This window comes from Maniola jurtina, chromosome 5 (genome assembly GCF_905333055.1).
Source record: "Maniola jurtina chromosome 5, ilManJurt1.1, whole genome shotgun sequence".
NCBI classification, from domain to species: Eukaryota; Metazoa; Arthropoda; class Insecta; order Lepidoptera; family Nymphalidae; genus Maniola; species Maniola jurtina.
The window spans coordinates 15,505,990-15,525,905 of NC_060033.1; the positions used below are offsets into that span (position 1 = coordinate 15,505,990).

The following is a 19,916-nucleotide window of genomic DNA, read 5'->3' on the forward strand; positions in this document are numbered from 1 at the left end:
AGCTCTGATTTTTTGGGAACAAAGATATATTTAAAAACTTTAACAGAACAGTAATGAAAAATTACATTCTTTAAGAATATGCGGATTTAAACAATTTTTAATAAGTAAAAAAATCTCAATGAGAACCACTTAAAGTATTTTTTATTTATTTTAACTGAAAGCCGTTTAACAAGAAACTTATAATTCTTTATACTTTTTTTTTGCCTAGTAATGTAGGTATGCCTATTCTTCATTAAAATAAGGCTTCTTAATATATACAAAGTAACTATTAAGTTAATAACTGCGCATTAGTATCTTACCTAACATATTATTCTAAGAAATATAATAATTGTTTCCTATTTACGTACAAAAAAAAACCATTAGCCGGCTACATCGGAATTGAAACACTTTATTAGCTACCTAAATTCGTAGTACACTATACTTACAAAGAAAATCAACAAGTGTAAATTAAAAATTTATAACACCCCCGACAAGTGAAGGTTACAGTAAATAGAAAATAGCTGATAACTTTCAAACGGCTGAACCGATTTTCTTGGATTATAGCTAAGAACACTCTCGATCAAGCCACCTTTCAAACAAAAAAAACTAAATTAAAATCGGTTCATTCGTTTAGGCGCTACGATGCCACAGACAGATACACAGATACACACGTCAAACTTATAACACCCCTCTTTTTGGGTCGGGGGTTAAAAATAATAGTAAGTAGGTATATAAACTTGATTACCTCCACAAAAAATGAATAAAACGATAAATCACTGCAGCCTTGTAACGACCAACCGGAGCATAGTTAATGATAACGAAACATACGTCCGCACTGTACCACGTTTGCCGGTAAACTAAAGCTAACTCATATAAGCCATAATAATATTTATGTTCAATTCAAGTCTCAATAGACGATGACGCTTGACGAGTGATGACTCTGAACTTCTGAAAACTCAGAAGAGGGGTCTTCCCGTCATTCACACCATACAAACGTAGTTTGGCTTGGCTTTCATTTGAATACTAACCAATTCAACTCAATGTTTTGTAGATTCATTCCAGGAATTAATATCTGTGATATTCCAGATTCCTGTAATAAATGAAAATGTGCCACAATAATTTACACATAAATCTTTAAACCCGTGTAACTTTAAAACTAAAAGTTTCTTTCTAGAACGTGTCTACCATCGAGTTTAATTAATATTCAAATGAGAACCAAACTACGTTTTTATGGAGCGAGTGACGAAGAGCCTTCTGATAAACATATGTAAAACTTCACATGTGACACTGACTAGACTTCCAAATTTGAAATTGTAATTATTGGTTTATATACTATCTATATAGTAATTATTGTATGTTTATGACACAGCTATTACATATTAGTCTAGATACGTTCTATTTTAAACGTTGCAGTATATTCAACTCGGCTGCATGTGCCATGTCGTTCTTAATAACCACCGGCCTTTTAGCGCCTCGTAGATACCTAGTTACAATGCAATGCATTGACATTCATCGAGCTCTGATCTAGTGAGTCAGAATAAAGGAGTATTTGATACTATTGTGGGCTCGACATGGGCTGATGGTTACAATATGGAGCTATAGATCATCTAAGGAATAGATAGATCGAAATCGTCTATCAATCTTTGACGAAGGCTAAGGCATCTCTTAATCGGCTTGACTTGTCTAGAAAACAGGAGACATGAGATTCTATCCTATGTTGGCCATATTTGTGTCTTTTATGGTAGAGAGAAGTAGAAGAATCAGAATTTATATTCCGAGCTTTAGGGATCAAGTTAAACCTTCGTAATAATTAAGGAGGTAAAGGACTACCTTGTACACCACCAGCAGGTAATTACTTAATATATATAGATGAGTCTGCAAAAAGCCTATCAGAAAACCAGACTAACATCGAAGAGTTCAAGATTAGCATTCAGTAGGTCATTTCTATAAATAAATAGAAACCAACATAATATGCCTCCAAAATTGTTGATTATTCAAGGTTTGGAGCATACGCGACATTATCTAGTCTAGTGACGATATTTTCACGTTTAGACTAGCAAAACGAGCGCTCGATAACAATATAACGAGCGCTTATAATATGCTTAATATCGATATTTATTTATATTTTGCACAAAATTCAACATATTAGTATCTAAGTCATAAGCTTAGCCATTTAAAATATTGTAACATCAAGCAAGAACTAGGGAAATTGCATTCGAGTGGGACATAGTGCTGGTGGCAGATCTTGCCCTAAAGTTTGCTTGTAAATACGCCTAGCCTTTAGAATATATATTCTCGCTATCCTGAAAACTTTGTCCAAAATGGGATGAATATATTTACCAAAATGGGACAGTTACCTATATTCAACTTTATTATTATTTATACTTAATAGTGCTTTCTCTGATGACTCTATATTAGGTATCACTTGTGGTTAAACGCCTTTCAAGCTCTTTTCGTAGATATCTTTAATCCGTGCTATATGTGATTAACTAATTAATAATAATTATACAATCGTAGATACTATATTATTATCTTTAATCTGTGCTTTAAGTGATTATACAATCTAGTTTTTAATTGATTAATTGAGCCTGACGTCATTACATTTTCGGGCATGTCGGTAAAAAACTAATTTAAAGAATTCCTTACATTTTTTGTATGTCTTACTATTTACACTGTATGTGTGTTACGTATACATCTGAAAAATCATAAAATCACACAATTATGGCAATTGTATGATTTTATGATTTTTAACCGACTTCCAAAAAAGGAGGAGGTTCTCAATTCGTCGGGATCTTTTTTTTTTTTTTTTTTTTTTTTTTTTTTTTATGTATGTTCCCCGATTACTCAAAGACCCCTGGACCGATTTGGAAATTTTTTTTTTGTTTGGAAGGGTATACTGTGCAGGTGGTCCCATATAAATTTGGTGAAGATCTGATGAATATCTTCGGAGATGGAGAACAGAACTCCTCAATGGATAAGAGCAAATTGCTCGCGATCAGTGTAATAGCTCAATAAACAGTAGCGAGCTTCACTCTTGAATTTCTAATTTTGTTTTAATATGCTCGCTCGACTTCATACCTAGGTACATTACATGTGTAGCTAAACAAAAATTATTTTCTACTTTTTAGTGTTTTTGGTTTTTGAAGTCGGTTTTATTTTTCTTTTGAAATTTTTTTTTGTACAGCAATCCTATTTGTACAGATGTTACAATACTATCAGTATCGGTACAGCTTGTCATTGTTATAATCTTGTTAATTAATATGCAGCCGCGTTCAGTCCAAGGTGATTCAATGAATTTGCAATATCATTGAATAATGAATTGTATCTACGTGCGTTTTACGCGCTTTACCTACGAGTGACGACCTAATTATTCGCTAAGTAATCAAGATTCCAAGTTCTTAAACATTTAGACCAACGACAAACTACTCCGCCTGGGCCCTGGACAGAGGTAAACTTAGGAAGGTGGTGGGGCATCAGGGCACATCCCACTAAACAAACACCTTTTCGTTATAGGTGTCACCGACATTCCTCTGTGCAGGGCCTGCATGGAGGTTGATAAAACACCAACGCACGTGTTCCTGGAGTGCACGGGCGTGGCAGAACAACGAGAACGGCATCTGGGATCCCCAACCTCACTTCATGAAGCCCTCGTCAACCTGGGCGGTCTACTCTGTTTCTGGAGCGAGCTTGGATGGAGTCAATAAGACCTTTGTACGCTACCCATATTTTGCAAATAAATTTTCAATTTCACAATTTCAATTTCACAAAATCATTTATTCAAAGTAGGTACTTACTCTACTCTATTTAATGCCCAGAATAATTGTTAGATTTGTAAGATGATATAGCGATGATAATTAATTACCTAAACTTAATAAAATTACTTAATATGTAATATTAAAGATATGCATAGCATACACTAACAAATAACGTATGTAACGTAAAATAACTCCTTCAAAGTTCCCTCCCGTATACCGCGGTATCCTATTCCTCTGTTCACTCACCGAATCAGTAGAACCAATCTAGGTCGTCATTCGTTAATACCAAGGTTTAGTAGTACATATAAGGAATTTTTGGACAAAGACATTACCACGGATCTGTTTTGCGATAACCTGGCTAAATTTAAAGCCAAGTTGTTCAAATCATTGGATTCCTCAATGGGATAACGATAATTAGTGTCAGTCCCTAGCCGTAAGTATATTGTATTTTAGATGATTTAGATAATTTACGAGTAGCTTAGTTTAACTTAACTTTACTTTAACTTAATTTCCATCTTATTATATTCTTTTAAAATTTATAACTTAGGTATTTTTTCATAGTCCTTAGGTTAGCTATTATATTTTTTTTTTTATATTTTACTGTACGACTTATGTTTGTGTTAATGCATGCTGTGACTGCCCGTAAGTGGAGTTGCATAAGAGCCCTAGAATTTAAGGAACAAACTGTATTAATCTAAATGTGTAACTCTGTGGGCGGTACCATATTAAATAAATTAAATTAAAATTAAATTAAATAACATTGGTCGTTGCCATGCCACCCGTCCGCACAATCTACGACAGACGAAAATAAGTCGTAAGGTCAATTGGCCAAATTGAACACAATTATTACGAGTGTTATCTTAATCCGACGAAAATTTCCTATTTCGCTGAATTTACATGTGTGGGCATCGTGTGGGTATTTATCAAATCCGGTGGGAACTGTTTGGTTTTCCGCGATAAAAAGTAGCCTATGTGCTAATCCAGGATATTATCTATCTCCATTCCGAATTTCAGCCAAATGCGTTCAGTAGTTTTTGCGTGAAGGAGTAACAAACATTCACACACACATACACACAAACTTTCGCCCTTATAATATTAGTGTGAGTAGATGATGCCCGCGACTTCATCCGTGTAGGTTAAAAATCCCGTGGGAACGCTTTGATTTTTCGGGACAAACAGTTGTCTATGTCAATTTCCGGGACGTAAGCCATCTCTGTTCGGCTAAACGGATGGCCCTTTAGGAATCCTGTGGGAACTCTTTGGTTTTCTGGGATATAGAAACCCCGTCAAAATAGGGTAAACTGTTGGGCCGTGAAAACGTAGCAGACAGACAGACACACTTTCGCATTTATAATATTATAGTAAGTATGGCAAACATCTGTAAAATGAAGTTTTACTTATTAAAAAATAAAAAAACCGGACGCACGACGGACAGACAGACAACAAAGTGACCCTATAAGGGTTCCGTTTTTTTTTGAGGTACGGAACTCTAAAAACTAAGAAGATAAAAAACAATAGTACAATCAGTACAATATTAAGATATACCAAGCGACAGAAAACAATTTTTAATATTTTAGTATAGAGAAGTAGTCAGGCTTTAGTTTTACACTTCATCTTCAATGAAACAAAATGTTCTGATAACATTTGATAAAAGTAATAGTCTTTGCCCTTTTACATAGAGAGATAGAGTAGTACTTGTATTACTATGTATTATTGATTATGTAAAGGTTAAATGTCGAGGTATAAATCAGTAGAATATTATCACTTATTGCGCAGCTGTACACTTTATGCGACCTTCCATTGCAATATAGGGACCTACCGCTAAGGGCTTTCTAAGAGAAAAAACCGGCCAAGTGCGAGTCGGACTCTAGTACCGACGGTTCAGTATTCGGATATTTTTCCGACATTTTACACAATAAATCCATAACTATTATGCATGAAAATAAATTAAAATCTGTTTTAGAACGTACAGGTAAAGCCCTTACATATGATACCCCACTTGGTATAGTTGTCTTATTTATACGGAACCCTCGGTGAGCGAGTCTGACTCGCACTAGGCCGCCAAACCAATAGCCAATATACTGCATATGAATGTTCCCACGATACATTATTTACGTGCTATAGCTACCTGTGTAACTTAGCACTAAGGCTCTAAACACACTACAATAATATAAACAGTAAACAGCTATTTTACGTCGTATAAATGTTATTTATTTTACTAACACATTGTGCAAATATAATGGACTAAGAGCCAGCGCGTGCCAGACCTTCGTTATTTAAAAAAGCTGAAAGTTTAGTAAAAACTTTAAGCTTTTATAAAATAACTAAGGTCGAGCACGCGCTAGGTCTCTCTCTATAAATTCTTAGAGGTATGGGTTAGTGGTTCCCGATCATTATACTATGTATCATCACAATCCACATGGCACGGGGCACGGACTATCTTTTTATTTATTTATTTATTTCATTTATTGCAAGATTGTAAGTAAAAAAAGATGTTACATAAATTTTAAGTTGGTACATACTACATATCCACAATCTGCCATGAAATGGCGTGCAAAAACTAGCTTTATCTACATTTTCAATAAGTACATAAAATATCATTTTTAATCAATAGAAAATTTAACAATTCAATATATGTATAAATTAGCAAAAGAAGTTTATCGCCGCCTATCTAGCGGCCCCCTGCGACTCGTTTGATATCGCCTATGTATCTATGTAGATTCTAGTAGGAGGTCTTCCAACGCTGTGCTTTCCATTGCAAAGTCCATTTTTGGACCTTGAGACCTCAATGTCTATGGGTTTTTGAAACATGTTAATGTGCATTGCTCATGGCCACTTTAGCTTCGCAACCCGCTTAGCTATATCGACCACTCCGATTCTCTTACGGATCTCCTCCTGATTTTATCACGTAGAGAAACTCCAAGTAACTTCCTAAACCAATTTTTGATGCAAAAATCAAGAAATATCTATATATTTAACTACCTTTTACGTAGGTACTATTGTACGGTGTAGTGTAAGGAAGGTTTTATGTATGTAATTCCGTAACCATAGCGCTAGGCAGCCATAAACATGTTGTAAATTGTAATAACATTGAATGAATCAGCAGTATTTCAAGGACTATCGACCATATCCACATAATGTATGTTGATATAATGTAGCTTATCTGTTGAACGGTTCCAAGAACAATGTATTGCTTATGCACCTAGATTTCGAAAATACGTAACTTTAGAATGATTTGATTACCTAGTTAAGTTATTATTAAATCAAGGATATTATGTATCATAGAAGCAACCGCAACCAGCTTTGTATTCAGCTGCCCACACCACAAGATAGTACAACTTACACAAATAGAAGAATTCAGATACAAGTTAGCCCTTCACTGAAATCACTCCTGGTGGTAAGTGATGATGTAGTCTAAGATGGAAGCGGGCTAACCTGGAAGGGGTATGGCAATACCCATATCCCTTTGGTTTCTACATGGCATCATACCGGAACGCGAAATCGCTTGGTGGCACAGCTTTTTCAGTAGGGTGGTAAGTAGCCATGGCCGAAGCCTACCACCAGACCAAACCAATGGTTTCGAAATTATAAAATTCCGGGACCTCCCAATGTCCCGGGTTCGATTCCCGGCAGGGTCCCAAGGATTACAGGTTTATTGGTAAAACCGGAGTTAGCATTAACATAACCGGAGTTTCGATTTTCATATTTTTAGAAGAAAGTCAAGGTTTTTTTGCGGTTAGGTATACAGTACGAAGTTTTCATAAATTGTACAATGTACATATAATATAGGATAACTTTTATCCAATTTTATCCATGAAAAACCTAATTAAAAAATGTAAAAGAACAGTCTTACTAATTTACTTTAATTTACTTAGTTGGAGGGGAAAGGGGAATATTAGTCATCATGACATTCTTTAAAAAAAAAAATTACTACGTAAAAAAAGTTTCTTTTTTGTTTTTCTAACTGATATTTTGTTTCATTTCATCCTTAACAGATCCTTATCATCTATTTAAGCGCAAGAAATCGAACGCATTATTTGATCACATTCAAGTTTTAGGAGCTTCGAAACTCCAGAACTCCGGAGTTCAACGCTGAGTTCCAATCCCACGTTTTACGTTACCTATCCGTTTTGCGAAATAATATTATGCAACATTTCCAGTCAAGCAATCGGGTATTGACGAGAATATGTAAATAAGTAGGTAGCTATGGTAGATTGATTTATACCTGTGTGACTAAGCAACTTTTGGTTAGATTGCCAACAATATATCTAACTACTTACTAAGGTTTGACTTAAACATAGGTTACTTGATATGGCTCTTTTGACGATCAATAAAATCTGTCAGCTTCTTACAGTTATGGTCGATTCTATCGATCGTTACTGGCCATCTACAGAACCCTAAAAAATAAAAATGTCGTGAAATGCGAGTCAGATTCACACACGAAGGGTTCCGTCCCATCGCACAACAATTATTATTTTTTGTGATATAAGCTCAAATTCACAGTTTTCGGATTTCCCCCCTTAGGTACCTACCTGTGCACTAAGACCTACTTACCTGCCAAACACATTCTAGGTCAACATGATGAGTACCCTATAGGTTTCTTGACATACACGAGACAGACAACAAAGTGATCCTATAAGGGTTTCTTTTTTCTTTTGAGGTAGGGAACCATAAAAATACTTAGATCAACATGTATGACTCAGCGATTCGTGTTAATGTTTAAAATTGACATGATAAAGCGTAATTTGCTGCTTTGCACTGCAATTAGAATCACATTTGTATGTTCATTGGACGTTATTATTATGGCTTTTTTGTCGTTTTTCATCCTTCACAATATTATAAATTACACCTTCTCCGACTACCTCTTGCGCAAGATTTTTTTATCGAGTCGATATGACGTCACATACGTAACTATTATATACATGCTAAAAATAATCCTTAGCGCACACCAAAATCAAAATTCTAAAACACTTTTTTTACAAATCGGTTTTTAGTACACATCTACAGTCTTGCATCTGTTTTTAACCCCAGACCCAAAAAGAGGGGTGTTATAAGTTTGATGTATGTATCTGTCTGTGGCATCATAGCTCCTAAACTAATGAACCGATTTTAGTTTGGTTTTTTTTGTTTGAAAGGTGGCTTGATCAAGAGTGTTCTTAGCTATAATCCAAGAAAATCGGTTCAGCCGTTTGAAAGTTACCAGCTCTTTTCTAGTTACTGTAACCTTCACTTGTCGGGGGTGTTATAAATTTTTAATTTACACTTGTCAATATATTTTAATCCATCTAAAAATCTGGAAATATTCATAGTAAGGTTGTGTTCCTATGAAATTATACAAGTAGGTACATTTTTATAATTATAAATTATGAGAGATTGATATGAGTGCCTCCATATTATAATTGAGTATATATAAGTAGTCAGAAATTAAGGTAATTATTTACTTATTTACATTGATACAAGAAAGGACTGTACAATTTTTTATAGATTTTTCTTGCAAGTAACTTCCTAAAGATTAATTTTACATTTCAGTGAACAGAATCATAAATAACTAAAAATTCAATGCCATTTAGATAAATCATTCACATAAAAATGTATTATTTATTAAAGGCATTGATCTATTATAATGATTAAATTGAATAAAAAGGTCACTTCTTTTTCTTAATTATTTATTTATTGAGGAAGTTTTTATTTTTTATTTTATTTTAATTTGTGAGTTAGTTATAGTAAACTTTTGTTCACTAGGGGCTCAATTGCGGTAGAATGATAGCTACAATGTCACAATCGCAATCACCTCCAATTTATTATTGGTTGACGCTCGCTCACTATTGGCTATAATGCACTAATTATTGCAAGGAGAATACCATAAATTCAGTCAATTACAACAGTTGCAATTGTAATAATGATTGATGCAGGTTTCATAATTGTTATGGTACTTCAGTTATGCCTACAAATTTTATAAGCAAAACATGAATCATTGATTTAAAAAATTTAATGTAAACATTGAAATGTGAATAGTTTTTCTCAGAAAAGTAAAATATTTGAGAAGAGAATAATGCTTAGTTTTAAAACATTATTGTAACACAGTATAGTTACTGTAGTAAGTATATCTTATGGGCCATTGTTTTACTGTTCAGATTTAAAATATTATAGGTACCTACTGGTGAATAAATATTTCAAAGTTCAATATACTGCTGTATGCCATATGGCCATCGAGTTCACCATGCTAGCCTAAAGCATATTGGCATAAGTATTCTGCCAATTCAAAATTAGCCAGCACGGTGGACTATGGCCTAACCCCTTCTCATACTGTGCTCAGTAGTATGCCTCCGACGGTTTGATCATGTTGATGATAATGATCGTTTAACCAAATCTGAGAACAGTACGGAGACCTCTGAGATGCACAGGTTTCCTCCCAATGTTTTTCCTTCTCTGTTAAGTGATATTTAATTTTATTGCTTAAAAAATGCATATTATATCCAAATACTAGAGGTGTGTACCAAGGATTGAACCCCAGACTCTGAAATCTTAACCACTAGGCTAATAAGTACAGATCAATATCACACAGACAAAATGTCTTCGGAAGTTACTATATAAACAGTCAAGTCACACCTAAATCATTAGAGAAAGAAAGTAGTTTTCTAATAAGAAGTCATCTTAAGACATTTCAGAAATTACAGCTAAGTATACCAAGAGGAAAAGGTGACTATTTGAACTTATGAACTTGATAAAGGTTATGAAAAAGTATTCTAAGATATGACTTGTTACCTAATCACTTAGTTATTATCGATTTTTTCCCCAATTAATTACAGCCAACAGCTTACTAAGAAATAATCCAATAATAAACCAAGCACGACAGAACAACCTACGTGATTGAGTAACAAGATAATTCGTAGAATTACTGGAAGACGAAGTGACCAACCGGTTGAATTAAAAACCTATAATAACTAAGTAACCAATAACGACTGAACAAAAGTACGTTTCATTTACATAAGATTTATCTTATAAGAACAATTAGCATTATTATCAAAGTAACCTAAGAAAAAACTTAAGTTTTCAATGAGTATCCGACGTGGATGAATCGATTCTCCTAAGTTTTATACGCCTTTAGTAAAAAGCATGACTATATCACATGATAAAAGGAACCAGGTTTTCAGTTTTATTTCATAAAGTAATATAAGAAAATAATAAATTACTTACCCAATTCAATATTAACTCGATGAAAGCGAAGTCTAATACGATTTAAATGTTCTAAATTCTAATCACACTAAACAACTACTTCGTGAATTAATACAGGTTAAACAATAACTGCAATAAATTAATTTTCCAGCACAAAACGTGGAACGCACGAGAGCACATCAGCCGCAACTTTTCGGTAGTCCAATTCCTCTTTTTCTAGAAAAATTGCACTGTAGTCTGCACCTTGTAAAAATATTCGAATTTTTGTAGTTCTCCATGATTTCCATTCGATTTACAAAATTTGGCGCTGCTGTCGTTTTCTGACATTTGAACATAGCGTTCTAAAACTTTTGCATAACTTAGTGACAGGTTTTTGCCAACTTTTTAACTTAACTTGACTATAAACAGTAATAGTTAGTTAGGCGGTAATAGCATAACAAATAATTTTTTATTCGAATTTATAAATAAGTTTCAAAACTATAAGAAACTTAATTTCAGGTTACATTTTCATTTTCTCTATTTTCTGAACTAAATCCATAGATTCTCTAGATGAATGTCAAGATGTCAGATGACAGCTTTGACAGTCACAGACGTCACAGACCCAACAAGACACCTCGGCTGACATCACAGACCACGAATCCGGAGATGACATCATAAGAGCCATAGAGTAAAGTAATCTAGACTTCGTCTGTTTTGGTGTTAGCTGGCGGGCGTGCTCTGCCTTTTTGGAGTGTTTTTTTTTTGTTAAAACTGACTGGAAAGCGCTCTAAGGGGGTGCCGTGCGTATGTCGGTTATAGTTTAACCACGTAGTGTTTATATACTCTTTGAGTTTAACTAACTTGTTACAAATAACTACAAACTTGACATTGGCTAATCTTTATAAAGCCAGACGAGAGAGAAAAAAAAAAGTAATCTATGGCTGACACAACTTTTTACCGGATACTTTTTAGTTTTTATTTTAATATATGTGCATTTGGTAAGCAAAAAAAGCATAATAAAATGTCCAGTGCACGTTCAGGACGTTTACTACGTGAGCTTGAAAAACTGAATGTCAGGCCACCATGGGGAATAACTTGCAAACCCGAGAAGGAGGATGTTATGGACGTGTTAAAAGTCAGCATGCTCGGCCCCCAGGGTTCTCCGTATGAAAAAGGGAGATTTGAGCTTACTATCAACATACCAGACAGATATCCCTTCGAGCCTCCTCAAGTCAAGTTCCTTACGCCTATATACCATCCCAATATTGATAAAGGTTTGTTAAACTGTGTTATACATCCAGCATTAATCCGTTGATGCAGTTTGTAGGCCCAATCTTAGAACACCAGCTAAAGACCCATACTAACCTTTTTGTGTTAAACCCTCTCAATCTCTGTTCTTCTGCTGACATCAAGAGGGTTGTAATCAACCCATTGCCAGCCCACTACTGAGCAAGGGTCTCCTTCCAAAATGAGAAGGGTTTAGGCCATAGACCACACTGCCTTAGTGTCGATAGGCAGACTTCACACACCATTGAAAATATTCTAAAGAGCTCTCAGGCCTTACAATGTTTTCCGTCACTATCAAAGTATTTTATATTTGATTGATTAAAAGACACATAACTCCAAAAACCTCCCTAATACAAGCCCAACATCTTAATCACTAGACCATCACCTCGCTCTAGCTAGCCTACTTTTTAACCAGCGCGGAGAAACTAAAATGCTGTGTATGCCTGTAATGATAACTGTACTAGACAATTATTTTATCATAATATTTTTAATGTTAATACAGTGTATCGCTGGTGTATCATATGAAATACATAAATAGCCTAGCTAATACATTACATATGTTACAAATGACTAACCTTACTATTAATGTTGCCAAACATAAATGAATTTCTTACTCTTGAAAACTTTTGCAGGTGGCAGAATCTGTATGAACATATTAAAAATGCCTCCCAAGGGCTTATGGCTGCCCACTTTAACCATCGAGTCTCTCCTCCTCGCTATACAAACACTGCTAGCATATCCCTTCCCGGAAGATCCATTGATGTTAGATGTCGCGGATGAGTTTAAATATGCTAAAGAGCAGTTTTTAGAGAATGCGAGGAAACATACAGAGCAGCATGCAGTGTTAGAAAAGAAACAATAAGTTTGGTTTAAATAATAATAAAATTGTTTGTTGTACGTAGGTACTGTTGTGTAAATCAAGAGGGTAGTGTTAAGAATAAGTAGTTCACGCACAACAGATGGAAACGTTTAAGTGCAGAAACCAGCCCAGAGAAAAGAAGAGAAGAATAAGTAGTTATCAGTAGCGGTCAGTCAGTGTTTCAAAATGTAGTCACTTATCCAGGAGCGCCGCTGATATTGGGGGCGCTGATAAGATCCACGGGTGCCTTTTCTGGTAATTCTTAATCTAAGTACAGTGTCCGGAAAACAACTTGAATATTGATGCGATCGGCGGGAGCACGCGATTGGTTGATTAGTTGGCGCGGGAGCATGCTATTGGTTGATAAGTTGACCCTTGCTTCCTAGATTCGCCAACTTTCCTCCACTACGCTGCTTTATTCAAGCTGTTTGTGGGGCACCTTATTGTGTAAGATATGAAAAGTGCTTGTATATTTAATAAATTTTGTAATGTTTCTTCTGTAGTTGGAAATAAGATAGTTGCTAAGGGTCCAAAGCATTTGCGCTGCGCTGCGCGGTCTTGCTCCATACAAACTCATATGAACTATCAAATATAGTTATCACGCCGCGTCGCATAGTTACCTGCAGCATCGCTCAAGTGAGCTTTGCTGCATACAAACTTACATAAACTATATTTCGCGCATTACAACTCAAATGCGTTTGGGCCTTAAGAATGTGATAAGTCTTGCTTTAATTAAACTATATTTGATTGTAATAAGTACATTAAGAGTAACTGGAGGGATGGGATGTAACCATTTATTTCTACATGAGTGTCCAAAAAATGTAGAGATACACTCACTACATGTTTTTAGGGTTCATGTAAATAATGATGATGGTGATGTATCGAGTTAGCTTTGATTGCCGGTCATTGAACCGCCCATAGGCGTCCAAACTGTAAATTGTATAATTAATATCCAGATTGTCTTATATTTTTTGAATAAATAAAAAATTTTGTATTTGTTTTTTTTTATTTCTAAAATTCTTTCAGAAACTTGGGACTGTAAAATAAAGAGTTAACAAATAATTTAAAAGTTTATTTGTAACCTACTTAAAATAATACATTACATCGACAGGGAACTGTTAAGTTTTAAGTAGGAATGCTTAGAATTGATTAGTAGATTCAATACTTACAAACTTATTATGACAAAAATATTATAAAGCAAAATAAAACATAATTTGAGATCAAATCCATTGATTTAACATGGTGGTTCTAAAGAGCAATGAGCAAAATATTCCTCACTGCAGCCACTTAGATTTATAACAACAATGTTAGATAATAAAGAAGATTATTATACCAAGTAGCTATTCTGAGGCCTTTTTACCCATAGTCCTTTATGCCTACATTTTTTTTTACAAAATTTCCCTTAGGTTAGGTCATACTGCCCTAGTCTCATCACTTTACTTAATTATAATAATTTTAAAAGTAGATGTATAAATATAATGTGAACTTTCAAAAATATCTAACTTTACTAAAATCAACCAGTATCTGTACTACTTTCATCACCAGAACTAGCACTTTCTGTTTCAGAAGAACTACTACTTTTAACCTTCTTAACACTTCTAGAAGATTCCTTGGGTTGTACTTCTGAATCTATTTTATCTGTCTTCTTCTTTGGTTTCTTTTCCTCGCTGGTTGTCGGTTTCAAAGTTTCTGTAGAGACAGTTGCAACCATTTTTGATTCTATTTGGGTTTCGGAAGGGAACTCTTCCTCTTCTTCAACTGGTTTTTTTATGACTGCTTGGGCTGCTGCTAGTTTGTATGCTTCTGGGTATTGTGTGCTGGAATCATAAAATATTTTTATGGTATAGTGCGTTTCAATGAATAGTACCTATGGCGTTATGTTGGCTCCCCTGTCTGTCCAAGACATTGGCACCATATTTGCATAAGAAGACACACATTTTATTTATTTTCATTTGATTTTCCTGAATGAATGAAATGAAGTGTCTTCTCATGCCAATATGGTGCCAATGACCACCCAACAGACAGGGGAGCCAACATAACGCCATAGGTACTATTCGTTGAAACACACTATAATACCAATTTTATCTATACTTTTGTACTTTTGTAATAAACAAAGAGGTAAAATTTGTAAGTTTGTTTGTAGGATGTAATCTCGGGAACTACTGAACCGATTTTACCAATTCTTGCACCAGTAGAAATTTAAACATTGGTTGTCCAAAATCTACCAAAATGTCATAGACAAAAATATTAGTTTATGTGCAGTTGAAAATTAAAAATAAGTCCTAAGAGAAATTATTATAGTTTTGCAAATGAGTTGGTAAAACAAAGCTTTTCTATGGCACTAACTACTTGGTATTAACAAACACCCAAGATAATATTATCACACTATCACTGAAAACATCCCAAATATAAAATATAGATTTTGAAACAGGTATTCTGTTTGGTTGCCATTTTTAGAGGAAGTGATGTGTGAGAGTTACTCTCATCTCATGTCATACCTAAGTTTTTTTACTTCAATATTTATTACCTTAGCTTAGTCTTAATAGCTCTGATCTTCTTGAATATGAACTCCAGGTCCTTCTTCATGTCTAGCAAGAGTTGCGTGTGCTTCTTGAACTCCACCGAGGCAGCCCGGAGACGGCTAGCTGACAGCTGGTTGCAGTTGGTCAGCATTTCTGTTGTCTTCTCAAACCTTTGTAGCCTGCAAGATGCCAATTACATAAGGTGAGGGTGTATAAAGTATTGTATTTACCTACCTACTATTTATTATATGTATAGTATAATTTTGCACTGTGCATTCATTTGTTATTTAACTAAGGCAAAATAAAACTTTTTTCTATAGTTTGAAGTTCGCTTGTAGGGGGTAACCTCCAGAAGAGGGTCTAGATTATAGGCAATATCTTAATTTTGTAGATCAAGCAGTTTAAACGGTAGCTAAACTAATGTGGACATTTTAACAAGGGTTAAATAGTAAATAGATAGTCATGTTAATAGTTAATTATTTGAAGTTTTGTGAAAATAATGAAACATAGTCAAACAGTATGGAAGCAGAGGGAATAACGAATGTGAGAGATGTTATTGACTAGTCCACAAAGCTAAGTAAATCGAATGAAACGTACATGGTTTTCTGCGCTCGAATGATTACTTCAACATCAGTTTGATCCACCATCCCGGCCAGGCCCTGGACAAATACCTCTGGAGCCGAGTAGTTCTGAAAGCATTCTATCGAGAAATCGCTCTCTGGGGTATCATTGGCCATTTTTACTAGGTAAAATTAGTAAAATTCAAAAATAAGGGAAATTTTGCCCACAACAACAAGACTGCAAGATCAAGATGAAAACAAAAATCAAAATTGACACTGACAAATGCCCATGTTATAATGTCAAATAGACATTGACACTTAGCACTAGTGATGTGGAATCGGTAAGACTGATATTATATGATTTTTAAATATCGATTCTAGTAATCTTCTTCGGGGATCGGCATTTACTTCGAAATTCGACTAATTTTACATTACCTTGTAGAGGCTCTAGTGAGTAAGCATTTTCGAGCTACGCCGTGCGAGGCGTAGCGTAGTAATTCGTCAGTTGCTTGTAGCTCGCAGTATTGCATGGTAGCTTCCAAAATTGTTACTTAAAAATATTGAATACTTAATAATATATATTTTTTAGTGTTCATTTCTTTTGTTTTTCTTACTACCCTGGTAGAGAACACGGCGCTATATATCCAGCAACATCCGTCGTACGTTAAATATCTGTACAACCTGATTCATATTTTGTAATAATTAATAATAATTAAGGTTCCTATAATATTAATCTATGATTTCTTACATCATAGATATTCTAGACTTCGCGCACTTTTGAGAACATTATGGAGAACTCTCAGGCAAGCGGAAACCATACGTTGTTTACTTCACCATTATAGCAAGTGATATTTTTAATTGCTTAAAACGCAAATAGGTTACCTACTCCGAAAAATTAAAGGTGCGAGTCCGGGATCGAACCTCGGACTCCCCGACTAAGCGGCCGACGACATCTTAACCACTAAGCTACCACTGCTTCGAAATGAATCCATACTAATATTAGAAATTCAAAGGTGTGTGCGTCTGTCTTTTAGAGATTTGAACAAAATTTTGTACACGAGATGGAATAGGGTAGGTATATTTTGTCCCAGAAAAATCAAAGGTTCCCACAATATTAAAAAAATATCCCGTGTGAATTTATTGAGGTATTTTTAAATAAGTAGTTTTTCATAAAATATTTAAATAACATTAACTAGGTATGTAGGTACTTATACATAATTTATTTATTAGCTTCTGAAAATTCTATACCGCCATTTGAGCTAACCCGTGAACATCCAAATCGAAAGGTATTCCGAATTTCTGAAGATCATGGCCCGCATTTTTTCGCCACACTAATTTCGGAATAGTTTTTCCCTGTTCTACTAAGCTTTTTTTATTGAGCCTCTCTTTTTGTTGTAAGGTTAATGGTAGAATACGCTTTTGAGCATTCTGAGTTCTTAGATTATTGTTAATGCTATTCTTGTAACTAAGTATTTTATCATACAACCACTTGGGGACGAAAATTTTGTTATCATTTTCAGTCTGCGAAACTATTTTCATGTTACTTTGCTGTCCGAAAATAATGTTTACAATTTCTTCCTCTATAGCATCGTCCTTCATTTCCCCGCGTTTGTATTTCAGTTTAATACTTCGCAGTTTGCTTCTTTGGTATGGCGAAATATGTTTGAGCTTTAGAAAACTGGATAGCTTTTTATCTTTTACATAATCAAACACCTTTGCTACTACTAGCTGTTTAATAGTTTCATAATGTCCAAAAAATTCTTCTGGTGTAACAACATTCTTGGATCTTTCGCTTGCTTTATCTTCAGCATTGGCGAATTTTTTTAATCCTTTAAGAACTTTCTGGAACATTTCTTTATCCTCGCCATCTTTGTCAACATCTTTTCTAGTGGGATCAAGAAAATCCTCATTTCTAAGAAGTAGATCTAAATCTGATTTATCCAGTATCACTACGTCAAGATTATCGTTAATTTTGATCCTCTTGCTGTTTAACAAATTCTCTCTATCAACTCTATTTTTGCTGTCTCTTTCATCATCATATTCGTCATTGTCTCTAGTATGTTTTGTTTCTTCGACATCATCAAAATACTTGCCATCATTTTTAATTCTATCTTCATTATCTCTGTCCCTTTGTTGATGGTTTTCATCTATATCCCTATTTCTATCCTCATCCCTCTTTTCTAAATTGACGATATCCCTATCATATCTGGTTTTATCATCCTCTCTAGCTAGTTGTTTGTTGACTTCATTAAGTACTCTATCTACCTCATACGTCAAATCTTCTTCCTTATTATGACCGCATCTAGCTCCAGAGCATCCACACCTACCAGTAGCCTTGCATCTGTTTTCAGCATCTAATCGTAGGAACTTCTTTACATCAGCTTCACTTCGCTGTCTTTTAGGTTTTAAAAACAAGTTCATCGTCTGTATATTCATGAGGTTAGGAGCACTTTTACCACCTTTAAATTTAGCCTGCGCGTGCTTGTAGTGACTTGGAAGGTATACTATTTTGGAATTATGATTCCCTTCATCATTGTCTTCAGTTGGTGCATTCAATTCTTTAAGTATTTTCCTCAAAGCTTTTATGGTATCATCGCTTTTGATACCGTTTACAGCAAAAATGGCTATGAGAGACAAAATTTGGAAAAGTCTTTTAGTCATATTTTGAAATTGAAAGAAACTAAAACTAATGATATGGCTAGCCAAAGTTAAAACAGAAATGAGATATGTTTTGCCGTTGCAGTTTGTACGTAGGTACTTAATAAAAAGATGTTAAACCAGGCGTGAAATTGTTGCTAGAACATTAATAAAGTTGATTATGTTATCTTGCATGAACAATGAACATTGACATGAAAGATGATAATAATTGAAAAATGTAGGTAGTTACCTACCTAAGTATTATTTAATAAAATGATAGATATGCAAACATATTCTTGAAATATTGCATAATACCTAGGTAAATTTTCTCCATAACGTATCGTACATTCTCTGTAATTAAAGATTTTCAGATATTTTACCCGATCGAAGTAGGGTGGGTCAGTAATTAGTAACTTTGATAAAGTTTAGACATATTACTCATAGTTCAGATAGGTACCTACTACTTATAGTTACCTACTACCACGGTAATATTATCTGTACAGTATTCTAACTCGGCCGTATCTTTGAAATAAATACCTACAGCTGCGCGGTACGTAAACATGCGATAGGGCTGCCCGCCTCCAGCATTTTAATTTTTGCCTACTTTGTGTTTCCATCTAGTTTTGTGATTGTAAATATACTTTTTTATATAAACAAGTAAAATACTTTGTGAATTGCATAGGAAATGCCCAATAAAAATGCGTGTTGTTTTTTGATTGGTAGATTTAATTAAAAAACCATGTTTATGATTGTATAACAAATCGGTCTTATACATTTGAGACCGAATAGTAAAAAAATTTTAATTCTAGTATAAAGCTTTTAATTAAAAGTTGTCTTGGGAAACATGGACAAGATGAAGAAAAAGGAATATCTTTTACTTGGTTATAGATAGATACCTGCAGCTACTTTACAATTTATATATTTGGTTTTAATTGAAGTTCGGAATATTTTCTCCATTTTTTCTATATATTCCACAAAATCAACGCTGGGTACAATCAAAAAAGTTTGCGAATTAATCTTATTGCAGTCCCGGTAACTTAAATACCGACATTCGTAGCTGAAATTGTGGCTTCTTTGATCTGGTTTCACATACAACGAAAAAATCGCACGGTTATTGTTAGAAAAACAAAACACCGCCCGTTCGTCACTGCGGCACAGTCGC

The 19,916-nt window shown here is 34.5% G+C and overlaps 4 protein-coding genes across 6 annotated transcripts in view; 1 reads left to right on the top strand and 3 right to left on the bottom strand.

The window, feature by feature from the left end:
* LOC123865719 (oxidative stress-induced growth inhibitor 1-like) overlaps positions 1-19,916 on the bottom strand; it is a 47,090-nt gene that overhangs the window by 18,424 nt on the left and 8,750 nt on the right. The window contains exon 3 of one of the 3 annotated variants that reach the window (XM_045906932.1): positions 10,932-11,099. The gene's annotated coding sequence lies outside the window, so the exon portion shown is untranslated. Of the gene's footprint in view, positions 1-724; positions 851-10,931; positions 11,216-19,916 lie in introns of those variants that run through there. The other 2 variants (XM_045906931.1, XM_045906930.1) reach the window with 2 other exon arrangements.
* On the top strand, positions 320-14,029 carry LOC123865726 (ubiquitin-conjugating enzyme E2 T-like). Its single transcript, XM_045906940.1, has 3 exons — positions 320-330; positions 11,862-12,163; positions 12,809-14,029. Exons 2-3 carry the CDS (start codon positions 11,911-11,913, stop codon positions 13,036-13,038), a joined length of 483 nt encoding a protein of 160 aa, XP_045762896.1. The 5' UTR covers positions 320-330; positions 11,862-11,910; the 3' UTR covers positions 13,039-14,029.
* LOC123865723 (kxDL motif-containing protein CG10681) lies at positions 14,093-16,396 on the bottom strand. Its single transcript, XM_045906937.1, has 3 exons — positions 16,155-16,396; positions 15,563-15,736; positions 14,093-14,852 (listed from the first exon to the last, which is right to left on the bottom strand). Exons 1-3 carry the CDS (start codon positions 16,292-16,294, stop codon positions 14,549-14,551), a joined length of 618 nt encoding a protein of 205 aa, XP_045762893.1. The 5' UTR covers positions 16,295-16,396; the 3' UTR covers positions 14,093-14,548.
* LOC123865721 (protein ecdysoneless homolog) lies at positions 17,311-18,886 on the bottom strand. Its single transcript, XM_045906935.1, has one exon. It carries the CDS (start codon positions 18,776-18,778, stop codon positions 17,360-17,362), a length of 1,419 nt encoding a protein of 472 aa, XP_045762891.1. The 5' UTR covers positions 18,779-18,886; the 3' UTR covers positions 17,311-17,359.